At 39.5% G+C, this 27,594-nt stretch overlaps 3 protein-coding genes across 11 annotated transcripts in view; 2 read left to right on the top strand and 1 right to left on the bottom strand.

Moving 5' to 3' along the window:
• Positions 1-113: 113 nt before the first annotated feature.
• SGCB (sarcoglycan beta) lies at positions 114-6,082 on the top strand (the record flags this gene model as incomplete). Of its 2 annotated transcripts, XM_080635782.1 has the most annotated exons (6): positions 114-138; positions 2,240-2,449; positions 3,302-3,487; positions 3,600-3,791; positions 4,805-4,936; positions 5,879-6,082. In XM_080635782.1, the coding sequence occupies 6 exons, from the start codon at positions 115-117 to the stop codon at positions 6,080-6,082; spliced, it is 948 nt and encodes a 315-aa protein (XP_080491908.1). The 2 variants fall into 2 exon arrangements, with proteins under 2 accessions (XP_080491908.1, XP_080491909.1); XM_080635783.1 differs by lacking the exon at positions 2,240-2,449 and having other exon boundaries at positions 115-138.
• Positions 6,083-9,212: 3,130 nt separating this feature from the next.
• Positions 9,213-17,860, top strand: LRRC66 (leucine rich repeat containing 66; the record flags this gene model as incomplete). Its single annotated transcript, XM_080623742.1, has 4 exons — positions 9,213-9,702; positions 12,124-12,293; positions 12,851-13,181; positions 14,545-17,860. 4 exons carry the CDS (start codon positions 9,213-9,215, stop codon positions 17,235-17,237), a joined length of 3,684 nt encoding a protein of 1,227 aa, XP_080479868.1. The 3' UTR covers positions 17,238-17,860.
• A 5,305-nt stretch (positions 17,861-23,165) lies between these two features.
• DCUN1D4 (defective in cullin neddylation 1 domain containing 4) overlaps positions 23,166-27,594 on the bottom strand; it is a 43,006-nt gene continuing 38,577 nt past the window's right edge. For all 8 annotated transcript variants that reach the window (XM_080639111.1, XM_080639113.1, XM_080639112.1 and 5 more), the window contains one exon: positions 23,166-27,538. In XM_080639111.1, coding sequence (XP_080495237.1) covers positions 27,483-27,538 — 56 coding nt within the window. In that variant the 3' untranslated portion in view covers positions 23,166-27,482. The remainder of the gene's footprint in view (positions 27,539-27,594) is intronic.

The raw sequence follows: 27,594 nt of genomic DNA, 5'->3' as shown, positions 1-27,594 counted from the left end.
AACGCGCTGCCGAGCCGGCGGTGAGCCCGCCCCGACCGCTTCTCTCGCAGCGCCGCAACGGGGCGCCCGCGGGCCCCTCCGCAGCGGCGCCGGCGGCAGCGGCTGAGGAGGAAGATGGCAGCGGCCGCCTCCGAGCAGGTCTGTCCCCGCCGAGGTGCAGGCACGGGGAGGCGGCGGGGCTGTCCTCGCCGGGGCGAGGGGAGAGCGCGGCCCAGCCCCGCCGCCCGCGAGGCAGCGGCGAGCCGCCTGAGCAGCCGCTCCCGCCGAGGGGCGCTGCTTGTGTAGGGGGCGGTCGGGCGGGGGCGCCGTTTTTGTGGCAGTGGATGAGGCTGACGGGGTGTCGGAGCCCTCCGGCGCGGCGGGCAACCCCCATGTCTGTGGCTCCCCGCTGCTTGTGGCAGGCGGGAAGGGGAGAAACGGCGCTTGAACGGCGTGTGCGACCCGCGCCGAGCTCTGTCCGGGACGGGCGGCCTTCGCCTTGCGGCGGGGAGGCGCCTTCTGAGCTCGTCGCCGCGATGCAGCCCTGCGCTGTGCAATCCAGCCAACGGAATCCCTGTCAACGAAAACACTTTCTGTTTTCGAAATAAAGTGTTGTGGCGTCTCTGCACAGGAATGTCGATGTCTTGCGTAAATAGGCACTTGCCGCTAGTTGGTGGAGCGGAGCGCAGCTGGTCAGCGCGGCCGGTATTTATAGGAGTGCGGCGTGAGGCCTCTTGTTACAGGGGCAGAAGCACTGTACGCGGCGGCAGGGCGTAAGTCTGGAGCTGAGTGAGATTCGGGCTCAGCTTCCGAGGCCTCACACGGAGCGAACGCTGAGTTCGCCCGAAGGGGTGCCACCGCCACCCCGCTGAGGGGCGGGACAGCGCCGCTCACGCCGCAGCGGGGAGGACCGAGCTGTTCAAGGGCCCATCTCTCAGGAGCTCGGGCGTCTATCTCCAGTGAGCCTGTGCATGTGCATCTGCGCCAGTGGCAGCAGTGGATATGAAGTACCAGATTCTTGAGGGGACCTACCCAGCCTCGCCTCGCGTGCCGTAGGAAGCACTGCCGAGTTTAGCATGGATGCTCCAGCACTTTTTCCAGCTATCACTGTTTCAGCCCTTTTCTCCCAGTCCTTGTGCCGTCTTCTGTGGTGCTGCCTTGCCAGGTGAAAAAATAACATTGGAGTTCTAGTTCAGCATCACATCCTTTCAAGAACACACTGCCCTCAGGACAAGATATTTACTGTTCTGTTGCACAAGATTTCCACTGCCTTTTCCCTCTTCTTTCAGTTTCCTCGCCTAGCCAATTCTGAGTTCCGGCAGGGCTAGAGTGGCTTCCAGAACATCACTGAAGAAGCACTCCATAAAATTGTTCAAGTCAAGTACCTTTCTCAACACCATTTCCTTGTTCCTCAACAAAAGAAGATAACAAGACTTTTTTACCTGTTGACCTCAACATAGACATATGCAAATGCAGTAAGCTTGAGGTGCAGCTTCAGGATTCATTTCAGAGGAGCAAACTTAATCACATCAGAAGATCAAGCTCATTCTTTGAAGAACTGAGCCCTTAAATAGCAACCTGTTCCATTCAACAGAGGCGCAACAAAATTTTTGACAGTTACAAAAATGCATCAAAGATTTATTTTCCCTATTAATATCTACAAGAGTTTCCTCTATATGTTGATTTGATATATTGACAGGGTATCCCTTGTAATCTAATAACTTCAAATGATTAAATTAAAGCTAGGCTGGCCAGGTTTGAAGCTTTTCTTAATGCTGCGTACAAAAAAATATTTGTTGAATGCAAACCATCTGCTGTCAAATTATTTGTATCCACCACCTGCCTTTTGGATAGGCTCATTGAGAGTCTATCCTGCATTAGCATGGAGGGAACTACAATCCTGTGCATTGGTAAATGACCTGCAGGGTTATGTCCTGTATCATCCCCGAGAGGTAAAAACTTGATGAAGTTCTTTACAGGTTTGTGGTTTTTTTTACTGCAACGTCATGGATAATTCCTATCTGTCATGATGAAAATGAGATACAGAAACATACATTGTCTAAAAATATATGGGGTTTAATTTTAGTCATTGCTCTAACAGATTGCAGTGGTTGTAAACGTGTATTCTAAGTACAGAGTGTCAGACTGAAATTAAATATTGAACATAATGACTAATACATTCCGGTAGTCACTTCAAATTTATATTTTTTGCATACATATATGTGTCATTTTAACAGCTTCTCCATGCTTTGTATTGTAGCAAAGTTCTAATGGCCCAGTGAAGAAGTCTATGCGAGAGAAGGCTGTGGAGCGCAGGAATGTTAATAAGGAGCACAACAGTAATTTTAAAGCAGGATACATCCCAATTGATGAAGACCGTCTCCATAAGACCGGGTTACGTGGCAGGAAAGGCAACTTGGCCATTTGTGTGATTGTTCTTCTTTTTATTTTGGCTGTCATCAATCTGATTGTGAGTATAATACTTTGGCTGTAAGCAACCTTAAGACTTAATTCATTTTGACAGTTTACTAGAGAAATAAATATTCCCATATGGATGAGAAAGTCTTAAATGTACTGAAGGAAATTTCTCATTTTTCTCCTTTCTTTTATTGTTCTTTTGTAATCTGAGCAAGATTAGATGGAAGAATCTTTCAAGTTCAGTCATGATCATTTCAGTTATCATGGTGCCAGTAAGGAACCTACTATTTATGCAACACAGAATTAGGAACCTTGAAAGCAGCTCTCCATTCCCAGAACTGAATAACAGCAAATGTGCAGTGTTACTAGTGTAGTTCAAATGCATTTGGGATAAATTATTATGCCAGAAATATTTTATATATAATAACAGAGCTGTATGTGAGCATTCAGAATTAACCATCTAGTGCACTTTAAACTCTCATTGTTGTAATTACCACCTTTTTATTGCTTGATCAATGAGAAGTAATGAATTATTTTTCATAACTTGACATCCACCTTTGAAGGTGCTTTCTTGTAGTTCAAGGGTAAGTATATCCTGAGCTCAGCTGCTTTGTTCAGGTAATTTGTTTAGCTAGTGATACCATTGTTACCCTTAAACAGGAGAAAGGTCTAATATGGACATGTTTTATTTCAAATATATATATATGAAATTTTAGCTACCATTTCAGATGAAACTAAAAATCTTGTAAAATGACTTTCATACTTAAATGCTTTCTGATGTTTCGAGTATGAATTAAACTAAAGTAAATTCATACCCAAAGCTCACTTAAAAAACTGGCATTAATAATTATTTCAAATAAAACATGGTCAAAGTAATCTTTGAAAATGCATGTTTCTCTTTCAGATCACACTGGTTATCTGGGCAGTGATTCGCATCGGTCCCAATGGCTGTGACAGTATGGAGTTCCATGAGAGTGGCTTGTTGCGGTTTAAGCAAGTTTCTGACATGGGTGTTATACATCCCTTGTATAAAAGCACTGTAGGAGGCAGACGAAATGAAGACTTGGTGATCACTGGAAATAATCAGCCTGTAAGTTATATCATGAATTGAAAATCTGTGAGCAACACTATGGTATTGCACTCACATTATGAATAAATGTTACACTTCAAACATCGTTAACTTCATGACTTTGTTTCTGAAGATTGTATTTCAGCAAGGAACAACAAAGCTTAGTGTGGAAAAAGACAAAACTTCTATTACCAGTGATATTGGCATGGAATTTGTTGACCCACGGACACAAAATACCTTGTTCAGCACAGACTATGAAACTCATGAGTTTCATCTGCCAAATGGAGTTAAAATCTTGAATGTACAAAAGGCTTCTACAGAGAGGGTAAGTCTCATTTAACTACCACTTTTTGTAAAAGTTCATTACAGAATTGCCTTAGAGTTGTAGGGTAGTGAAAAAACAACTTTACTAATCCAATTTTTCAGGCATATTTTGAATTTTGTCTAAATGTAGCTAAAAATGCAGCTCTGAAAATGTAAATCACTCTAAAAAGTTAGAACAGAAATTAAATCTGACATCATTAAATGAGTGCAGCGCCAGCTAGGCTTGTGTGTCTTTTTATTAAACATTTACTCATTTGTGCATGAATAACTGTTTCAGAAATCAAATTTCTATGAAAAGCTTCTCTGTTTTCATTGAGATCTTACAAAATAATTACCAGAATTTCATGTCTTTTTTTCCTTCTGTTGGAGATAAATGATAATACAATCAGAATTTCAGAAGTCTTATTACAAGCATAGACAACAATTACAGTGTTAAAGGAGTTGTGTTAGTTCATGGCTTCTAGGTTAAATGAGTTCTTAGCTTGGTTTCTGCATTAAATATGATATATTTGTCAAAAAATACAGTGTGTGTACATTTAAAATTTTGAACTTAATATGAGTCTAAAATTTCTTTCGTGCATATCATTACTCATAACAAAGGCTTTACACGTAGAGTACACTGCATGTTTCTTTTGTATAACTTCAGTAGAGTAGTATCAGTGGTTTTATAGAGGGTTGAGTGTGCCTTAGGAAGCATTGAGCAATCCAGTTAAGAACAAAGAGAATTTAGTTCTTCTTCGTGTTTCCTCTGCAAGGCTAACAGTATGATAGTATGTTCCAGGAAAAAACCCTATTTTACATACCTTCCATAATTAAGTAATCCTTGTTTTTAAATGGGAATGTGGAAAATTAAAAATGAGCAGAAACTTCATAGGCATAATGGCAGAAGGGCAAAAAGTACATTGAAGTTTTTATTAAATTGTAGCAATTTTTAAGGTAATTGAAATTACTCAGACAAACCGAAGTGACACAATTTCATTGTTCTGTAATACACTTGTTTTGACACGTTCTTAGATTACCAGCAATGCAACCAGTGATCTAAACATAAAGGTCGATGGCCGTGCTATCGTCCGCGGAAATGAAGGTGTTTTCATCACAGGCAAGACCATTGAGTTTCGAATGGGGGGTAACATGGAACTTAAAGCAGTAAGTATTTCAAATCAGCATTTTTTTTGGAACAGCTTAGTTTCAAATTCAGGCTGATAATGAACTGATGTAGCTTTATATCGTTTCAAGTTTTTTGTGAAGTAGTGTTCCATTCAAGTTTAGTTGCAGTCTGTATTTAGTAAGATTTTCATAGAACCATAGAATCATAGAATAGTTAGTTTTGGAAAGGACCTTAAGATCATCTAGTTCCAACCTCCCTGCCATGGGCAGGGACACTACACACTAAAGGTGCCTTATTACTTTGCTGATAATTACTGATTCAGTAGTTTCCAGGTACCAGTAATTTACTACTGCTAAGAGGCCAAAACCCCACAATGCAGTCAAAGCTAAGCTATTGGCCTCTGCACTGAAAAGAATACCAAAGGGAATTAATCTGCTCTTTTGAAGGCTTTACTGGGGTCAGCAACCTTTAACAGAGGAGCAGAGCACACTATCATCTGTGCTGCTGCAGTATAAATTGCCAGCATTCATTTAAGATTTCTGGAGATTGTTAAGATTGCAGGGCATATGGAATGATGGAAGAGGTTAGAAGAGGTTAAAAAATAGAGATACATACACTTTCACGTCGTGTGAATAAATTTAATGTATTGATTCAATCAGTGATTCCCAGTTCATGTCCATATTTTTAGATGTACTGCATTTGGTAATAGGTCTGTAAAGTGAAAAGCCACTACTGCTGTCTCTCAGTATCAATCTACCATTGGAATAGCAAAGTACATTGCTGACTGTAATGGAGAAATCCACAGGCATTATTCACAAACTTAATTAGCATATGAAACCTTGTCGTATGTACTTTCTTTATCCTGTTGATGCCTGCAGCCATCCTAAAGATGTCACTTATTCATTAAGCCAGCTTGTCCTTTTCAAAAACAACCTGTCTTGTTTAAATTAGAGGTTATACATTTTCTTTCTCCTTAATAGGAAAACAGCATTATTCTGAATGGAACTGTGATGGTCAGCCCGTCACGACTGCCAAGTTCTTCTTACGGGGAACAGTTTAATAACGGGAACTGGCTGCGTTTCAAGCTCTGCATGTGTGCGGATGGGACACTTTTCAAGGTCCAGGTGACAGGTTATAACATGGGTTGTCAGACTTCTGTCAATCCATGTGGAGCCACGCACTGAAACACAAACCACTACCAGGAGAGTTCTCTTCTGTGTTTACATGTGTTTGTATGGAGTAATTGCATGCCTTCAAGGATTTCTGGTATTACAGCAGTTTATACTAACATTTGTTACATAATATTTTTAAACAAAGGCTGTGATGTTCAGCAGTATTATGTCACCATCGTGTTAGCCATAATAGTGGCACTGATGTAATAAGCTATCTGTCTACGTGTGTACTGAAGTACCTTCCTGCATTGAGATCAGTAGAATATATTTCAAGAATGTGATCTTAGCAACAATCTTGTCTGCCTTCAGTTGCCTTAAGAGGAGGTTTTTGTCCTACACCCCAAGACCTTGAGGGCTGCGGAGAACACATCTGGGATCTGAAGGACTTCAACAGAAATGTTGATTTGTTGTTGAAAGTAGATTTACTGGCAGATTTTTATCTTCTCTTCATTTCTTGCCAAACGTTGATATAATGCTTTCTCCAAAAATGATGTGGTTTACCATATGGGTACTAAGAGAGGGGTAATGGCAGATTCACTTTATAATAATGCATTGTTTCTGTCATATATTCTCATGTAGTTAAAAAAAAAAAAGCTAGCATAACTAATATTTGCAAAGTAATATCAGGTGTGGAAATGTAACTTCAACTTTGAAACAGTCCTGTGATTACTGAAGTGGTACTTGAGCTCCCATTTTGTCTGTGCAGTTTTGGCATTCTACAGTTGCTTAATTTACGTGAAGTATTTATAAAACATGTTTATATTAGAAGTACATTTTTAAAGATGTACTTGTAACTTGCTCACTACCCAAAAAAGTATTTTCGTGGGTGCTTTAGTATGAACTGCGTATGAATCCGTTTTTCAACAGACAATCATCTAAAGTATGACTGTTGCAGCAGTGCCTGAGATCAGATCTCTTTTTCCCTGTCAATGTCAGTATTGATGTGTTACCAAGAATCTCAGAATTAAATTCTGACTTCAAACTGCATGGGTGTAATCCTGAATGTGATGGTAGGGAATCCTGACAGCGGAGTAAATACATGTGTATCTGAATTTGGCAACAGTGTCTATGGAGAACTGGGGCCTTACAGAAACTATTTAACTACTTTTGCAGAGGTAAGGTGTTCTGTACTAAAAATAGACCAGCTCAGTGTAAGATTCCTCCTTCCCCCACCCTGTGTATATTTTCAGTTTAAAACAGTTTTGGTTTTCAGTAATCTTAATAATGGAGGTCACAAAGGTGCCTTTGCAAGTCGCTTTTTGACAGGTTTTTCTAGATAAGCACACACTTCTCTTCCTAAAAGTTGTGCAAATGTTACACGTTAACTTCAGAGTTGGTCATTTGTTCTGGGAAGATAAACTGTCTACCTTTGGTTTGCTACTTGCAAAGTACATAGAATTCCACAAAATACAAACCAGCTTCTGTTGCAACAAGAACTTTGTATCCAAGGTCCCATTTCCTGTATGTACTAGAAGTCACTATGTCCATATAGGGCTGGAAGGAATTTCTCAAGGGGGATCCGTAGGTCAGGCGTTACACCACACAGGAGATCAGAGTAGTCATGCTTCCCTCATTGCCCAAAGGCAAAACAAGAGTTTGATGATTGATAGTTGTTGAGATTTTGGGAAATGGACAGCAGTGGAGATGTTCTAACAAAAACAGAACACAATAAACCATAGCAAAAGCCATTGAATTGCTCACATTAGAGATTATAGGAAAATACTAACATTTTGTGTACAGCCTTCATGAACACTATAATATTACTGGAGTTAATATTTATTAACCACTTCAACACACATTTTGCTAAAAACATGCACACACCTTTGCTGCTAAGCAGTGCCTCAGTATCTGTTACAGTTAAGAGGAGGAAATGAATTGTAACACTTTTAGAACTTTCACTCATGCTAATGACAGTTGGTCACTTTATTTTTGTATATATTAAATATAGATACACGCACATATAAAAATATAAGCAGCAGTATCCTCAAAGCTGAAATAGATCTTGAAAATGACAGATACTGCATCAGAGAGTAACTTACAAACAAAGAGCACATTAAAGCTTTTCTCTGGTTAATAGTGACAGGCCTATATGCTAGTATTGGATTTTTTATCAAGAGTTCTTTTTAAAATACTGTATGCAACATAGCAGAAAGATTTGTCACAAAGGTACTCTTAAATCATGGGCTGGAGACTTGGTTTTGAGGTATGGATCTTTTTGTCAAAATGTAGCAAAACTGATCATGCAAAAAAACCAAATGAAATAAGTTATCATTTTGTAAGCTACTACTTATGTGTTAATATATTTTGTTGCCTTCACTACACAGTTTGAAAAATGTTGGCATCATACATGCCTTATGTTGTGAATTTATTTGCTGGTTTTCTTCTAATTGCTTGAGGTACAATTTTCGGTTTCTTGTATTTAAAACACTGTGTGGCACATTCATTATTTCATTCTCACAGATGCACTTAAGATTCTGTGTTCCAAGTACATTCTACACGCCTTTGTGTAAAATACCATCCTGGGTACGTTGAAACAACTTAGATGCAAAGAGTTCTCAGCACAGCTAAAGGTGGTGGTTGTTTCAGTAGGTGAAAACCAATTGAATTTCAAATGTTTGTTTTGAAATGAAACAATAAATTCTTAAGATGCAGCTGTGGTTTGGAAGTGTTATTTGTAAGAATATAGTTTGTCATTGAAAATACATTGTGTTATCAACAGGGAAACTAGTGTTTTATTGGCTGTAAGTATGAAAATCATTCCACATGTATTTGTCATGGATTGTATATGGTGGACTTTGCTCAGTGGTAATTGTGTGATTCCTGAAGTAGAGTTCAAAAGTCTTCACTATTGTTAGTTCACAAGTTCCTGTTGAAGCTGTGTTTCTCCACTGAAGGGCTGGAAAAGAAAGACAAGGTTGGGATTGTTTTTGGGAGAGGTGGTGGCAGGGGAAAGGTTACCAGTTATTGACTGTTCTTTTTGAAAAGTACCTAAGACTCCAAAATGTAATGTTTAAGGCAGAACATTGGTAATGCTTCCTTATTTGTTCAGTTTGATTTTGTTTAATGTCAAAGTATTTCCGCTTTCTGTTTAAGTCTTGTTATGCTGAACTTACCATCATTCTACACTTTACATGCAGATACTATGGGTAACCTTCACTTGAGTGTCGTAGCTGTGGTCCTTTACTGTCATCTTCCTGGCTCAGTGGGGACCAAGTCACAGCAGATTCTTCTTGATACACATCACCATTCAGACTGCCAGTGGGGTGAGGAGCTCTTACTGAACTGTTCTTTTACCGGAATATCTACTATTCCAGAGGATATCTCACAAACAGCAGTAACAGCTGATTTTAGTTACAATAATATTAAAACTTTCTTGTGCACCGATGGAAGAAACAAAGAATGGATGCTGAAACACCTGGATCTCAGTAACAATCTGATTTCTGAACTCTCCTTAACTACCTGTAGAAATTTACCTGCTTTAGAAACATTAATCCTCGATGGTAATGCCATCCACACCCTTACACTGGACATACCTACCCCTGCACATGGGTCATATGGAAAATCTGATCATCTCCTGCCTGCTTTGAAAGTACTGTCAGTGGAAAGAAATAATCTTAATACAGTTCCAAGAGGTAAGCATTTCAAAACCTTAAAGGAACCTTGCTCCCAAGGGGTAAGTTGGGTTTGGATATGATTCGGTAACATCATACTAAATTCAGAATGCGATCATCTCTATTAGTTACATGTAAGATGAGGAAAAGTTCCACCTGCATGCAAATACAGAGATTGAAACAAATGGGTTGTTTCCGATTAGGCTGTGGGTTTTATACAGTCTTTGCAATCATAATGCCTTAACGTCAGTCAGATATAACCAAATTTATCCTCTGAGACCCCAAGCAGTATTTTTGCTTGTGGTATAGAACGAGAAATAAGGATCTTTGGAAAAACATTAGCCTCCATAACCCAGTTGTGAACCTTAACATCAACAAAATGATGAATAATGAATTTCATACTACCCTTCAGGAGAATGTCAATATTCTTTTAAATGAAGCTTGCTCTGATTTCAGTATTTCACAAAGCCAAGAAAATATATTTTCTCAGTCAAAACAATTTTGCTCTGTGCCATCTGACACCCAAGCAAAGTGACACCTGGTGACAGGAGAGGGCTGTAAGGTTTCAATAGATTCCTAGAAAGTGTTTGTCATCCTTGAACTATGCTGGGCATCGCAGCCTTTATGACAGCCTCTGTCCTCATAAACAGGTGATCCACATTGTCTAAGCAGTGGTTAAATGAAGAGGCTGCCATATGAGCAATGCTATCCTGTATATTGTTTGCTGAATTTAACTGATCTTTGATAATATCCAGGTGCTTCACATTGTCCAAACAATGGTTAAATGAAGAAGAAACTGCCATACATACACTTCTGGCACAAATTTAGCTTCAGGGAAGCATCCAAACTACAATTCTTCATGCAGGAGCAAGAATGAATTTATGAGCTGCCAGAACTTCTGAATGCCTTTTCTATCAGCTACCTCTAGTTTTACAGCAGGAATGAATCATTCCCTCTGCTTTTCACGATAAACCCAAAGATCAATTACTCAAGGAACAGCACAGCAAACTGCAGTAAGAGGTTTCCAGCAAACTAGATGACACCAAGGGCAAAATTTTTACAGACAAATAGTGGCTTTTTGTCCTGGTTTAACAGTAGCAGCCTTTTTTTTTTTTTTTTCTCCTTCTTAGTAGCTGGTGCAGCGCTGTGGTTTTGACTTTCGGCCTAGGAATAATACTGATAAAGGCGATGTTTTCAGTTGCTGGTCAGAATGTTTACCCTGACCAAGGACTTTGTGAGTCTCATGCTCTGCCAGGGAGGAGGAGAAGCTGGGAGGAAGCAGGGACAGGACATCTGACCCAAACTGGTCAAAGAGGTATTCCATACCACAGCACGTCATGCCCAGGATGTAGAACTGAGAGTCGCCCGGAAGGGCTGGATCACTGCGGGGTGGGGGTGAGGTACCGGTTGGTGAGCGGTTGTATTCTCTTCCTTGTTATTTTCTTTATCATTATTATTGGTGGTAGCAGTAGTGATTTGTGTTATACCTTAGTTATTAAACTGTTCTTATCTCAACCCGTGGGAGTTGCATTCTTTCGATTCTCCTCCCCGTCCCTCCAGGAGTGGGGGGAAGAAAGGTGGGGGGGGGGGAAGTAGACTGCGTGGTTCTGATTTACGGCCTGGGCTTAAACCACGACACTTTTCAACAACACTGTATGATCAAAAATCATTTTAGAGTGACATTCAGGTGTTACAAACTGTGGAGAGGCCAAGTGTTCACGTGCCTGCTGTCTCATCGGAACTCGCAGGCTGGAGCTTTGGGGGCTGGCAGTACAGCACCTGAGGAAAATGAGGTATCACCAGCATTCAAAAGGGCTGCTTACAGAAGACAGATGCTGTTATAACTAGGATATGCTGAGGAATACACTGTCATGCTTTTTATAATTCACTGGCAGACAGGCATAAGAAACAACACATTTTTGTTTCCAGTCAGGTTTATATCCTGTGAGTATGGTTCAAATGAGAAACTCCCATGGACTTGCAAATGGCAATAAGTAAGAGATATTGTATCACCTTTTGCATCTCCATCCATATGTTATTTACAATTAACATACTTGGATTTTATAAACTGGAGCATATTCCACCCTATTCCCACTCTTCCTTTCCTACCTCCAGTTCCCCAGAGAAATGTGCTCAAAGCACAGAGATCACAGTCAGAATAATTTTGATAGCACAAAGGAATGTTACTGCTTTTACGGAGCTGTGAATGTTTAAAACATGCATTGATGGTGAATGTATTAACATGCTGCCGCCTGCTGATGCTGTGCAACTTTTAGAATGGGACAACCACCGGATAAGAAAGGCACGATAACTCAAAGCCTGCAGCCACTCCTTGCAATAGTCAGGAATGGAAGGAATTTTGATGCAAAGAATTTTAAAAAGCCACTTGATGCAGTTGGAAAAACAAGGACATGAAATGTAAAATAGTTTTGTTCTTCCTAGGACTGGGCCTGCTGCAGTCTCTGCAAACTGTCCATATGTCATCCAATGGCATACAACAGATTGATCTGATTGATTTTCAGAACTGTTCACAGCTGAAGGACATAGACTTGCAAAACAACCACATAACTAAAATACATCCAGATGCCTTCAGGGAGCTCAACAAATTACAGGTTGTAAAGCACTACTACAACTGTTTCAGTGTTTTGTGTTAATCACTGTTAAAGATATTAATTATCAACCATTCAGCATGATTATATTGGTCTTTGATTATTATAATATTATACAATCTTAAAAACTAAAGCAAATGATGAAAATAATTATTATTGGTATATTATATATACTCACTTTTCATATACAGGAAAACACATACACTTGTAAATATACAAAATATAACTATAAATTCACCATTTATTTATGCCACAAACCAATCCATAACTGGCTTAAACACATAGACATCCTTCTCTACTTTCATTCCTTCCACGGTGAGAGCCCTGCAGCTTTCCATGCACACAGAGATAGTCTACAATGGGAGAACTTTAAATATACCACAGTTTAAACTTTTCATTTAAATGAAAAAGCTTAGAAAAATATTACTGCAGTCCTGACCAGAGGTATTGCCCCTGTAACTGCAAAGTGCCTGTATGCTAAAGTAAATGTTATTGTTTATACTGCAGTTAGGATTCCATTGTAAGGCTTATCAAATTAATTCTGACTTATTTCCAACTAGGTGGTGGATCTCCGTGGAAATACTCTGACAACCCCCCTATCACAGATACTGATCAGTTTGAACTTCTTTCAAATTGAAGTGGATTTGCCAAATAATGCCCGGATATTTAATTGCAGACTGAATGCTTTCAAACATTTGATTCATTTTCTTTTTGACCCCACAAGGAAAAAAATGAGTATTTCATACAATAAATCCGGCACCAGCTCACAGAAACCTCTGCTGTGTCTTTCAAGTTTGCATTTAAACTGCAGCAACAGTATTTTGCTCAAGGAGGCTGCCATCCCAACAGGGAAGATGTCAGTGCTAAACTGTAACTTGGACAACAGAAGAGGTATGTAAAATAGGGACATATGTTACTAAAAAACAAATGTGTGCAGAATGATCAAAGAAATCTGTTTTTAAAAGTGGATTTCCAAAGATACTGTTTAAAAACAACTGAACAACAATGAACATGCAAATTACTTCATTATAAAGTAGTATACCCGTTAGAATACTTGATAGCCATGTTTCTCCTGAGAAGTCTTCATCTTCTTCTTTACATTAAACTAATAATGATGCCCAATTATACACAAATAAATTTCACTAAGCAGTACATTGCAAATATATCAGTAAATTTTGGAATGCAAACAAAGGATTGAATAGCGGGGTTGCACGTCTGGGGCATCTAGAAAACTGAGGAGGATACAATAACATTTCTGGTATTCATCTGTAGCAAAATGAAATGAAAGTTGATTTGCAGGGGAGAGGATTTATGTTTCTTCTACATAAGTACAGCTACTGTAGCCCACAGTCAGCATTTCCAGTTAATACAGAGCTGTGGCTTCCCACGCAGAAGGAAAACTTAAGACCAAACTTGGGACAGAAGGTGTATTTGCCCTCTGCCATAAGGCAGAACGGTTTAACGCTAATGGACAATAGTACTTTGAGGTGAGTAGGTTTTCCCCTCAAAACTGTCACCCCCAAATGAAAATATGTAGTTTCCATCAGATATGCCACCTGCTTTGTCTATTAACAAGGAAAGTCACGGCAACTGATCAACACACGGGATTGCACCAAAACTCAACTGGGAACACAAGCAGATCCAAAGGCAAAGGGCTACATACAACCTTAAAACATTTCAAAAGCCAACAACCAGCCATGGCCTACACCAGCTGAAGTTTGGAACAATTGCTCAGTAGATACAAATATCTTTGGTTTGCAAATCTTACTGTTGCAGTCAAAGCAGTAACTACAGGAAAATCACAGTAATTGACACGCTGACAGTTAACAAGTGAAGCTTTACCTCATTGCTGCACACAGTGAGCCTTGTCCACAGTGGAGAATGGCTGGCTATAAATACGGATCTTCCACAAGGGACATCAGCAGGTGTTTCTAGTATAACCCAGAACACACTTAGATAATTCCAGTGATCTCCTCCCTCACACATGCTATTTTTCTTGTAATGTCTGCTATTAAGATCCCATATGTACAGTTTTAAGGGGGGGGGTGGGGGTGGTGGAGGGGGTGTAGATGATGGTTTAACAGATACTTGGTAAAATGACACAGGATGGATAAAAAGAAAATGGATTTTATAATAAATAGCTGAAAATATCAAAAATAGGTCAGAGGATATTCTTACAGAAATAACTTGAGCCCAAAAACCAAGTATCCTATGCTTTTAAGAAAGATTTAGTTTCTATTTTCTTCTATTTCAGGCACTAAGAATGGAGCCTCTTGGTGGACACCTAATGGCAGAATTTCAAAAGATATGAGTCTTCCTCATATGACACTGGATAAAATGAATAATTTAGTGATACACAATGCTGAGAAAGCTGCTGAAGGGTTATATTTGTGTGTCTCTAATACAACAAAGAAGAAATATCTCATCTATGATATACAGGTGAAAGAAAGGGGCTCAACATTTTTGGTTCGAAAAGCCCGAGATGCTAACCCTGCTTTGCGACAAAGAAGAACAGAGCAAGACCTTACACTGGCTGTGTGCCTCTCGGTGCTCATTACGTTTGTTTGTGCTTTTTGCCTGGGTGCTTTTGCTAGACCCTACCTTGGAAGCCTGTGGAGACTCATGTGCAGGAACAAGAACTCAGCTTCAGAACATACTTATTGTAACCAAGCTTTTTCAGGTGAAACCTTGAACAGAGAGTGCTCTGCAAGCACAAGCAAACCAACCAATACACAGCACAGCTTGCTCATTTGTGATGAGGATTCTTCAAGGAACGTATATGTTCTTCCTACAGAAACTTCTACTTTGCATGCAAATGTCATTGGTAGCAGCGTATGTGCACCAAATACTGAAGAAGAGTACCAGAAACAAAGCAATGATGAGATCACTGTGAAGAAAAAAGCTTTTTTGTCAGACATCAAAACCAGCATCAGCAATGATGAAAATGTAAATGTTGATGATAATGGACTGTTTTCTGTAAGGAGAGATGACAAGGACAGAAAGGAAGTAACGCCAAGAAAACTAAAGAGTAATGAAATTTCACTACAGAAAGATCCAATATATGCAAATAATGAAGCCTCAGAGAAGAGCAGGATCTCTCCCACATGCAGGAGATCAAATGCTGACTCTTACTCACATCACACCGACTCTTCAGATTCGGATTTACCCTTCAAGGGAGAAACTGGCTTTCCACTTTCTGCAGTACAAGCGTGTACAGTTGCACAAGATTCCAGGAACAGCAAGGTAAGCAACAGCACTGCTCTACTGCAGTCTGATATCACAAAGGCTATACCAGATTCTCCTGAAAGAAAAGGTGTTGCCCCACAAAATGAAGCCATGAGCATCACAAAATGTATGCCTGGAAGGCAAAGCTGTGATAAACAACTTTGTCTAAGCGGCAACATAAATCTAACCAGTGATGTGGGAGATTTCATTTTACTCAGTAGCTGCAGAAGAAATACAAACATTGAGAATTTAAGCATCTACCAAACAATAGAAAACTCTCCTCCTACAGGGTGCAACTGTAAAGCAGAACCCACAAATGAAAGAGGTGCTTTGGCAGATATATTTGATGATAGTTCTTCAGATGAGGGGGCTCCATTCACAATGAGCGACTGTAGTTCCTTAGCAGACTTTGAACTGGAACAAGCTGATGTTAGAGACAACCTGCCTGTCTGTCAGTCATCACTAGAGGAAGCCGATAGGAACAGTGGAACTGAGAAGTGCTCAACACTGCCAGAATCTGCAAACCTTGGCACTGGACTTCAGCATGTTGGGGAAAATGAAGACAAGAACAATGCGCATTTTGAAACCACTATTAACTATGGATCAGATACCATCATGCTTGAAACAGCATTGCCTTACACTGATAAATGCAGCGGCCATGTAAGCATGTCAGGTCCAGACACAATTAGTTCTACAAATCAAGGCGTTCCTGTTACAATTGATCACTTCATTAATGCCGAGTCAGCAGCACAGACCTCGGTTTCTGATTTTCTCTGCAATCCAAGTGCAGGTTTTGGTAACATGTTATTTTCATTAAAACATTCTCCTCTGTATGATGCAGATACAGAGAACACTCCTGAAGAGGCTGAGCTGCAGCCAGATCAGTTTCTCACCAAACCACAGCATTCCCTCAGCTTCAGTCCCACTGGACAAAAGGCAAATGCACCAAAGGGAAGTATAGATCAACACAGAGATAGGAATTCCTCTGAAAAGAATTATGGTGAAGGAGGCATAGCACTAAGAAACACATCTGAAGACACTGATTTCATTTTTGCTCCCACTGATACTGGTTTGAATGAAATTGTTAAAAGAACATCACTACCGCATTCCATCAACAACTCACCTCCTCACTCTCTGTCTGAACACACAGCTGAAAAACAGCTTACAGTTATTACAGAGACAGAAGACTTGCTACCACAGAGGAAGCAGGGGAACACACCTAAGGCTCGTGCAGATGTAATGCAAAGAGGTTTTAATGAGAAAAGCTGTGATGGATACACGGAATTACAGGATACCAGCAACTGCAGCCTGCCTGAAGCAGCAGATTTCCTGCATCTTCACTCTTCTGGGAAAACACAACCAATATTCGACACAGAAGATAATTTTCAACTGGATCAGAGTGATGAGGATGCATATTCCTTCTCAGTCCCACAAGGCTTCTTCAGTGAAAGCACACGATACAGTTCATGTTCATTCCCACAAACGACTACAGGGAATACAATCTCCAAAAGCACTGATTCCAGAAAGGTGCAGGATGACACTACTTTGACAGGACTGCAGAACAATTCTACAGCAGCTGTCAACCTTCAAAACTCAAGTGAGAAATGCCATCAAAGAGGTCAGACCAATTTAGGACAGGGACAGGTTTTTGTTAAGAAGAAGAGAGCATTTGATGGATTTGCTAAGGTTTTGGAAAGCAGGAGAACAAACTTCAATAGCTGAGACACGAAAACAAAACACTAGGCTTCCACAGTGTTTATGTCATACAGTAGTTGCAAAAATGATTGTGTCTTAAAATGAAGTGTGTAACTTTTAATAAGTGTTAAGTAGCCTGGGTTGGTTTTGCTGGGGTTTTTGGTAACTCTCAGTATAACCATCTATCTGCCTTGAAGTTCCAAAAGCCAATTTATGGAACTAGAGTGTATGCCCAATTTAAAACCACTGTAATTCCAAAGGGTAATTCAGGTCAAAAGCCATGGACTTGTTTAAGGGTACTTGTAAAAAATAAAGAAAAAAACCCAACCAAAAACCAAAAATACCAAACAAGAATAGATTTCATGAAAAACAATTCCAGGATATTCGAATGAGTAAGCTACTTGGTAGTTGTACCTGCTAATAAAGCTTTTGCTGAATTACAATAATAATATATATTTACTTTCTTATTATTGTTGGTACTAAGATACTAGTTTCCCTTTGAATTGGTCTCTAATATGGACTGTTTTGTTTCTCTTTGTCTGAAATAAATGCAACACTGAAATTATCATTACCCTGTTACTGTGTTTTCCTGTGGGGTTCACCCTATACAGTGAAATAGTGCATATTACTCTCTTCTGCTTTTTGAAGCAAATTTGTGGATTAAGTGTCTCTGAACACCCACAGTTTTGCAGACATAGGTAAAGTTTGAGCAGTGTTAAATTACATGTAAAAAAAAAAGTTTTCAACTTGCCAAGACGGAGAGAGAAATGGAATTCTTCTTTCTCAAAGAAATGGAATTCAAACCTTGCAGAAAAGTCAGCTATGGAAATGCAGCTACCTGCAGTTTGCAGGTGTGCTGACACAGGCAGAGTAATTGAAGAAAAGCCAACCTACTGTTACTAAGCTACAATTCCCTGGGAAAAAGGATCCTGTACCCACGTCAGAATTTTACTTAAGAGGGGCATATCAAGAGCAGCTCAGAAGACCATCAATAGCTTGATATAAAGTAACTTCTAAGCCAAAAGATAACAAATCTAAATTTTTCTCTGAACATGGCCCAAGGCCCTTTTAACATGAACAGTATCATGGATGTAGTCTTTGAAGGGAAATGGCATCACGAAGGAGAACAGGCCCAGGTTCCCATTAAACATAGGCTGGCTGGCAATTTGGGGAAAACCCTGTCACTCAGACACAATTAATTCACTAAAAACTCTGAACAGAAAAACACATTTCAGTTCCACCAGATGAAAAGTCCAACGGCGCAGGTACATCTTCGAAACTATCTTTAGAGAGAAAGCTAGGAAAGAACAAACTGCCGCTGACAGAAGCTAGTGATCTGTGAGCTTCACATCTTGGAGCTAAAAAAGAACTACTGCAGAAACACTTGAGGCAAGGAAAAGCAGCTGAAGGAGACCAGTACTGGTATTACTCGATCTTTCGAAAACCATTTTCTTCAGTGCCTTGAGTTCCTTCTAACAGTTACACATCGTAGTGGTTTAACCCTAGCTGGCGACCAAGTGCCATGGACAAACATGTACCATCACAATTACCAGTTAAACACGTACCGAGCCAAGTCACTTCTGCTTAGATTTCCTTCACAGGCAATGAATCTGCTGCACTCACACAGATCTTCTTGCCTACCAATTAATTCTCGGAAGATTTCTATACTTTTTGCTCCAGTACTCAGTGATACCTAAAATGCTAACTAGATAACTAAGAACTTTATTAAGAGCAGGTACCAGCTTCGTTCCTTCAGTAGGAGTCCACTCAGGAACCAAGGATGAAATCATCTTCTGAAGAAATTGATTCGTCATCAAATTATTCATGAGTTTAAGGGTCAGATTTTGTTCTCAGTTTTTCAAACACAAGCAAAGGTTTTACACGTTTCACTGTCCACAGTTGTTCTTACTCCGAGTAGACAAGAACTAAACAACAAAACACTCCAATCTGCAAAAATCACAGCATCCCCAGAAATGTAACTAAAATAAAGTGTTACCCAATACAACTCATCCCTTGATTATACAAGCGTCTGTAACTGTTATACCCTATTCTACTGCAATTTTTCTCTCCTAAACCCCACATAGTCTCAATCTCATGTAATGCCTTGGCATCTATTGAATTTAGGGCTGCTGTTCTCAGAGAACAGAATGTGACAAAAACCAACCGTGTTTTTAGAGGCTGTCTAGAAGGAAAGAACTGGGTAATATGAGTGTGATTCCTTATAGGAACAGCTACAGAGCCACCAGGAGTAGAAAACAGAGCAGTATTTCCTCACCACCAGTGCTCATAACTGGCTTTCAGTATAGTTCATTATACACAGAAGTTAGTTGTGGCCAAAGCAACTTAAAAAATGGAATACATAAAAAAGCACAGACTTGCTCATTATGGCATGCATGAGTCTTCACACACTGCGTTGACAGACCATTCTCCAAGGACTGTCTGTCACCTTTCGGCTGTACCAGCTGCTAGCAAGTTAAGAAATGTAACTGCCTAAGCAAGGCAATTTCATGGATCACAAGAAAAAAAACAGACTGGCTCGAGTGCTGTCTCATACACAGCAAAGCTTTGCCATTTGCTACAGTTCAGCAGGCCTTCAAAATGTATATTGCAAAATCATTTTCTCATTTTTCCTGACCATGGGGATGCTGCAGTGGTGATGCGGCAGTGGTGATGCAGGCAGTCCAATGCTTGTGAGAAGCTGTGAGCATTCTCAGCCTCCCTTATGTCATAAAGAGTTGTTTGCTGTCCTAATTAGGTAAATTTGCTTCCTCATCAAGGGATTTTTAACATGTGACAACGTATTTAATTCTGCTGTCAGAATATTGTTGATGTTCTGCCCCAAACTTACCTTCAGATTTCTGCCTGATCTTGTGCCATTCTTTGCTACTGATCTCTCCACTCTTAGCATCACTTCATGCAAACGCACTCAGCTGCTTCTCATTCATATTAGTTCCTCACTTCATCAGCAGTTGCTCTTAAAGTTAATATAAAACCTTTTCTATTTTCTGTGGCTTCCAAGCAGTGCTCCTTTTACTTTGCGCCTCTCCATCCATCCTATTTCACCATGCACTTTTGTATACAATAGCTATAGTCCCTTCATTCACCAACTCCCTTTGAGGTTTTATCCACTATCTTTTCTTTACACTTCAGCTGGTACCAATCCACTGTATCCTGCTCACACCAGTATCTTCCCTAGTTTAGCTGGTTTGGTCACTGAGAATTTTCTTCAATACCTACACCACTACAAAACCAAGTGCTGGTAGAGGAGCAGAAGTGTATGCTTTGCTTTTCTTTCTCCATGCACAGGACTTACAGATGCGGAGACGAGTAACTGCAGCTGCAGCTCCAGGGAAGCTGAAACTTCTTCAGCTTCATCAGTAACTTCAGGTAGTAAAACTCATGTTCAGGTAAGACTTGTGTTACTATCACAGGTGACAGTGGGTAAACAGACCAAGCCACAGAATAGGCTTGATGATAGAGGTAGCTGAGCATATGCTGCGCGAATACGCATATGAAGCATGAGAAGGCAGCTGAGAGGATGTTAGTAATACTCTGGGCACACCTCCTTAAGGGGCAAGTGTGCTGAGCTCTGGTGTTGACAGGACATAATATCCCTCATACACTGAATCAGTATAGGAAACACTAATAAAGTCTTAAAGAGTACATAGAGAGCTACAGTAATCAAAATGAAATAAAGCTCTCATTTTCTAACATTTATGATACTTGCATAGCTATCAAGTTGTTTGCTGTAGTAACAAAACATTTCAATTGTTCCAGAGTTCACTGGTAACTGGGCTGGAAAATAACCCTTGAATATGAAGAAAAGACATTCACATCTAACCTACGTATAATTAACATCAGAAACTATTTGAATAGTAATATGAAAGTTTTCATGGTAGAGAAGACTATGACTCACCCTCTTTTATAGAGATGCAAGAAGCAGGCTACATTCTGAGAACTGATGAAGGCAATCCCAGCCTTCCCTAATGTGAACATAATGAAGAACTGCGTCTCCAGAATGGGCCCTACATTACAATATTCTAACTGTATTGTAAATGCACTGAACTTTATATAACGTTTTAAGTCAAAAGCCTTAGGACTGGCAGCTCAAATAGTGCAAAATATTAAAACCCCCAGTTTCTTACGGTCTCTAACATGTGCTCCTTCTTTTCTCTGCCACCTTTTAAGTTTGTTTCCTATGCGAAATCAGATTTGTAATTCTGCAAGCAATACAAAGTAGTGAAATTAACTAATGGCTCCTTTAAAAACTGTATTTGTGAATATTATGGAGACATAAGCTGTAATTTTCATGTCTTATTGCTAGCAGCTTTTCTACTGTTCTGTCTAGATAATACCACCTCTGCTTTAAAAAGATCAATGCAACAGCTCATTACAAGTCAAATAATTTAAAGTCTTTTAAAAAGTAAGGAAACCACAGGTGTTTAAGGAGGTCACGAAGAGACTCTCTGATCAAAATATCACTATATTTAAATACTCCTGAGACTTGTCTTCTCTGCCAGCATTGAGTAACTGAAGGGAATTTTCTTTAGCATTTGCTTTTAGAAATCACAGAATCACAGAAGGGTTGGTTTGAAGGCACCTCTGGAGCTCATCTATTCCACCTCCCCTGCTCAAGCAGGGCCATATACAGCTGCTTGCCCAGGCCATATCCAGGCGGCTTTTGAATATCTCCAAAAACGGAGACTCCACAAGCCCCTTGCTGTCCAGTGCTCAGCCACCCTCACTGTCAAAGTGTTTCCTGAAGTTCAGGGGGAGTCTCCCGAGTTTCACTTTGCACCCATGACCTCTGGTTCTGCCCCTGGGCACTAGTGGAAGGAGCATAACTCCATCTTCTTCATACCCTCCCTTCAGATATTTATACATGTTAGTAAGATCTCCCCCTAACATCTTCTCAAGGCTCAAAATTCCAGGTTTCTCAGCTTTCCTTTGAAGGGACAGAAGCTCCAGTCCCTTCACCAACTTCATGGCCCTCTGCTGGACTCAAGAGTTTCTTCGGTACTGGGGAGCCCAGAAGAGGACACAGGACTCCAGGTCTGGCTTCACCAGTGCTGAGGAGACAGGAAGGATCATCTCCCTCAGCCTGCCGTCAATTCTTTGTCTAACACAGACCAGGATACCACTTGCCTTCTATTGCTGCCTCATGTTCAACTTGTGTCCAACAGGACTCCAGCTCCTTTTCTGTCAAGCTTGTTTCCAGCTGGGTGGGTCCCAGCATATGCTGGTGCATGGGGCTGATCCTCCTCAGGCGCAGGTCATCACACTTCTCACAGTTCATGAGGTTCCTGCCAGTCCATTTCTCCAGCCTGTTGAGGTGTCTCTGGATGGCAGCACAACCCTCTGGTGTATCAGCCACTCCTCCTGGTTTGGTGCCGCCATCAAACATGCTGAGGGTACCCTCTGCCCCATCATCCAGCTCATCAATGAAAGTGAACAGGACTGGACATAGCACTGACCCTTGGGGTACAATGCTAATTACTGGCCTTCAATTAGACTTTGCATTGCTGACCACCACCCTCTGGACCCTGCCATACAGCCACTTTTCAGTCTGCCTCACTGCCTATTCATCCAGCCCATACCATCAACAGCTTTCTTACAAGGACCATGGGCCAAAAGCCTGTGGCGAGATGTTGTGGGTAATAATCATAATTCTTGAAAAATCTTAAGAGACATTCCTGCTCAAATTGACTCTTTTTGTCAAAAGCTTTTGTAATACAATACTGTTTTACACCCATACACTCCATCTGAAATGTGCCTTTCTCCAACAAAGTTTTAAATACTGATGATATTCCTTACTATTAGAAATAAGGATGACAAGATTGTACATACAAGTTCTCTGCTACTAAATGATAAAGGCTGCCAGCTGAAGTGATGCATGAGATATGAAAATTTCTGAAGTATGAACCACAGAAAAATCTGAAGTCAGTTGCTGAAACCAACACAAATACTGTTTATTTGTGAGATGCCATTTTACATCAACACCAGCAAAAGACCTAAAAATCAACCAGAGGAACTCATGTTAGGTGGCGTTAACAGTATTTCCGTCAGGCTGTGTATCACAGGAGTTTACCACACCTTATTTATGCAATACCCAAGTAACAAAGCATTCACAGTTACAGGTTAACTGCTGTTCCTGCATCAGCAGTGTCAGTAGGTACTATTTGGTGACAACACACATGTACATACACACACACACACACACACACACACACACACAGAATGGGGGAAATCTTTAAAAATAAAACAAAAAAAAAAAAAAAAAAAAAAAAATCAAGCCAAGTTTTGGTCTCAGTTACAGACAACAACGTAGTTGGTGGGTGGATTTTATACACTTTTACAGCAGTATGAAAGGACAGAATATAAGGCCTAGAAAGAGGTATCTTGGCAGTTATACCAGGGCACAAGCTAACCTTTAAAGCTGTGTGTATGAATTCCAAGAGTATTAAACAATTTGTTAGACTTGTGACCAAGGATCAACAGAAATCTGGGAAAACCTTAACACAACTGAGGTCCATTTCTTGTCCTCCAATAACATAATTCGGGAATATTAACCAAGTCGCAATGAGCTGTAACTGACTTTGATTGTGTGAGCATATTTGTGATGAAATAAAATGCATGTATTTGTGGTAAGATGGAAGAAATCTTCAGTCCTCTACTAACGTTAGAAAAGGCTACACAAAGGTAACTCAAATATTTACGGTAGCTTAAAGACAGCCTTGAACTGAAAACCCAAGCGCATAAAGGATTCCAATAAATTCCATCCTCTTCAGCTTGTTTTCCTTGAAAAGGATGAAGAGAGAAAAAACAGTAACACAGAATTTCTTTAATATTTTAAATACTTAATGTTATTTTCCTGTAGAATGAAACTGAATTTGTGGAATGTTTCAGTTACTAATACTCATAGAATCATTTAGGTTGGAAAAGACCTTTAAAACCATCAAGTCCAAAGAGCTCCAAATGTTTGTCATCTATCAACTTAAAGAGTGTCCACTGCTATAGTCTGTGGATGCTGTTTTCCTTCCACTAACTAACTGGCTTTCCACTTGTATCTCCCAAATACCAAGTGTGAATTGCACAAAGATTATCAAGATTCTGCTATAAGGAAAGTAATAACACACCAGAAAGATTAGCGCAAGACCCCTGACACTTCTTCCAGAATGACCTCTGACTGTCTTGTCCAAGAAGTCGGCATATTCTACATATTACCTTTCAAGAGGAAAAAAAAACAAACAAAACCCTGTATTAACTGTATCATGGCATGACAAACTAAATAGCAGACACCAAGCTTTTATTAACTACAAGGTAAGCCAAGTAGCTTAGTTATATTTCCACAGTATTTAAAAATGAGAGGGATTTTCTCCAAAATACAAGAGCTGGCAATGTCAGGTTTCTCTACTTATCAGTGTATCTAGCAAAAACAGAAGGATGCACAGGAAAGTTTATCAAGCCATAAGGGTCCATTTTAGTATATTTGTTCCCTATAAATGTCAGTAAAGCCATCTACAAGCTGCAACTGAATCCGCAGCTCATTTTATGAAGATGCATGTTTATAAACCAGCTGAAGACTACAGATTCATCCTGCTTGCAAGTGGAAGAAATAAATTTGCAGCACCTGATTCACTTTCAAACACATTCCTCCTTTCCATTACTCCTGATTACTTTTACACAAAGAAAACTCAGTTTGTTAACTTACACAACATGAGTGCTTTCTGAGGTTTCCTCTCCTGTTTCATTTGCTCTCATTTACATTTTGTATTCTGCTAAACATTAGCAAAACTCAGAAAAGGAGCACCTGAATAAGCTGAACAGATTTCTGTTGACCCTCTTAGATGAAAGTTAGAACAGTAATAGATTAGAAGTGTCTTTGGCTCTTGCTTCCATTAATGGAAGCCAAATTATGTGTGACATACAAAACCTTTTATGCACATCTTGTACTTGTTGCAGGATTCATGCCAATTTGTGCTAAACTGTTTTCTAGAGTCAGTAACTAGCTTAACACTTAGGAACAATTACAGTATTTCACTTAAAATCTTAGCAATCACAATCTAGCCTAATGTTAAAAGTTATATTGCTTCTAAGTTCATTCTTTTCAGAACTAAATCAGCAGCTCCACTGATTATTTCCTTAACGTTCTACTATGGTAATATATATATTTACATCAGAAGTCTTAATAAAACTTGTGGTTTTTAGTAAGAGGCATATTGTAAACATTAAATACCACACTCCACTGAATTAATTTCTTGTGCAAACTGGCATTAAACATGGAATTAAGGTTATGCATATTAGTACATAAGAAAGCAATGACTATGTATGTTTTAATAATATTAACTTCAAACAGCACTATTTAGTGTCATAAAAATCCAAACATGACTATTTCACAGGGAAAGGTAGTATCTTCTTCTCAGCATCATGAAATTCTAGGGGTTTGTATATGCACATATATTGTCTATTTATGTATATACAAATATACACAAACACACACAAACAACTTTTGTCTTTGGCAGCTGAGTTTGACAAACAAAAATCAACAACAGCAAACAGATTTGAACACAACTGACCACCTGTAGCACCACAATTACAACCTCCTGGTCCAGGGTAGCAAACTAATGTTTAAGCACCACATTTAGCTTTTGCTGAACTAGGCTTAATCTTGAAAGTAGTCAAGTTAAGGACAGTTGTTCCTGACTTCAGTGATGGCAGAACAGGACCTTCAATATAGCTGAAAATTTCACATTCAACATAAAACATTTTCCCTCTCCCCCAGATTGCATTATAGAGCAATATCAAAACTGCCAATACCTTGTAAAATATTTCTACAGAAAAGTAATGTTATTCTTCATTCCAAAACATACAGTGGCCCTTTCTTGTTAAATGCTCCGTGACTCAATACGGAACATTTTAATAAATCTTAAGGGATCAAAGTTTAATAGCACCGGATACTTTGAGGACCTACTTATGAAAACCAACACATTACTTAAAGAAGAATAAGGCAAAGACAATGTGACAAAATTATGGAAATTAAACATAATTCCATTCACTCATTTTCCCCAAATTAATCACTAGAACTGCCCTATACAGATAAAGAAGGAGTGAAATAGGAAGTGGTCCCTACTAAAAAGCACTGCCATTTAATGCTGGTGTTTAACATGCCCATTGCCTGCAACAGACATTCTGGGAAATCCAATCCCCAGCATGAAAGAAAAGGTAATGTTTTGACTATTCGGTATCATATTTCCAATTACCTAGAAACACAAAGTTAGAGACCTTGGCAAAGACTACAAACAAAAACCCATCCAAGCAAACAAAAAACACCCAAAACAAAAAACAACCCCCAAATCTATATTATCTATGTGCTAGGGCTGAGCAGACTTTATTCCCCAAACCAATAATTTTACCTAAAACTTCCAGTTTCACTAGATCACAACTTAGACCAAACACTCTTGGTATACCAAAAATTAAGAGGAGTATGTCAAAGGCAACTTACAAAAGTCTAAAACCCATTTTTAAAAGGTACTTTAATTTGTTCATTGGTACCTGTAATGACTACTGCAGTCTTAACATTAAAAAGTCAGTACTTTTTTCTTCAAATGGAAATAATTTGTGGCATGTACAACTATTACAGTGGTTTAATATTTATATGTGTATATAGAGAATTTTAAGACATCAATGTTTCATTCCTATTAAGCAATAGGTCAGGTTTGGTGAATCCTGGTGAAGAAAGTCACAGCATGTCTTCCCCTCCCAGAAACTGGCATCTCAAATAGTAACATTAAAATTGACAACAGTTCTTCACATAACTCTGTCCAAGCAGTCTGTTCGTTTTCTGAAATGCTACATTTGAGACCAAAAGAAAAACAAAACAACTAAAGTTTCAACAAACATGTAAGTGATGACTAGAAATATGCCACAAAATTATTTTTACAATACATTTCTGCAGAAATAATCCCTAGCTGAAGGGGTTTTTTATACACATATACAAAATTTAGACAGCAATATACACATAATCACAGTGAAGACGCTGGCAAGTTCACCAATTTGTAGTGTAAATACAAAATGCAAAGCAGCCTTCAAAGAGAACAATGCTACACAGCAATCATAGCTAGCTTGTTAAATAGCAAACATCGAAAGTCCCCTGCAAAAGGGATGCAGTGCAAGAAAAGCAGCATGCACTTTGATACAAATAGCAGTTTATGGCTAATGGTTGACATAACTGTGGTAACAGTGACTCTTGAGTGGCTGTGCATAGTTAAACTCCTATGTCATCTGTTTTCCTTTATACCACTCCACAAACTCATCCAACAACACTGGCCCTGTAGAGAGATCAAATAACTGTATTTTACAAAATTTTGTAAAAGGACACTGAATC

The sequence above is a fragment of the Psittacula echo genome, assembly GCF_963264785.1.
Source record: "Psittacula echo genome assembly, chromosome: 1".
NCBI lineage: Eukaryota > Metazoa > Chordata > Aves > Psittaciformes > Psittacidae > Psittacula > Psittacula echo.
This window is presented reverse-complemented; position numbering and strand designations above follow the sequence as displayed.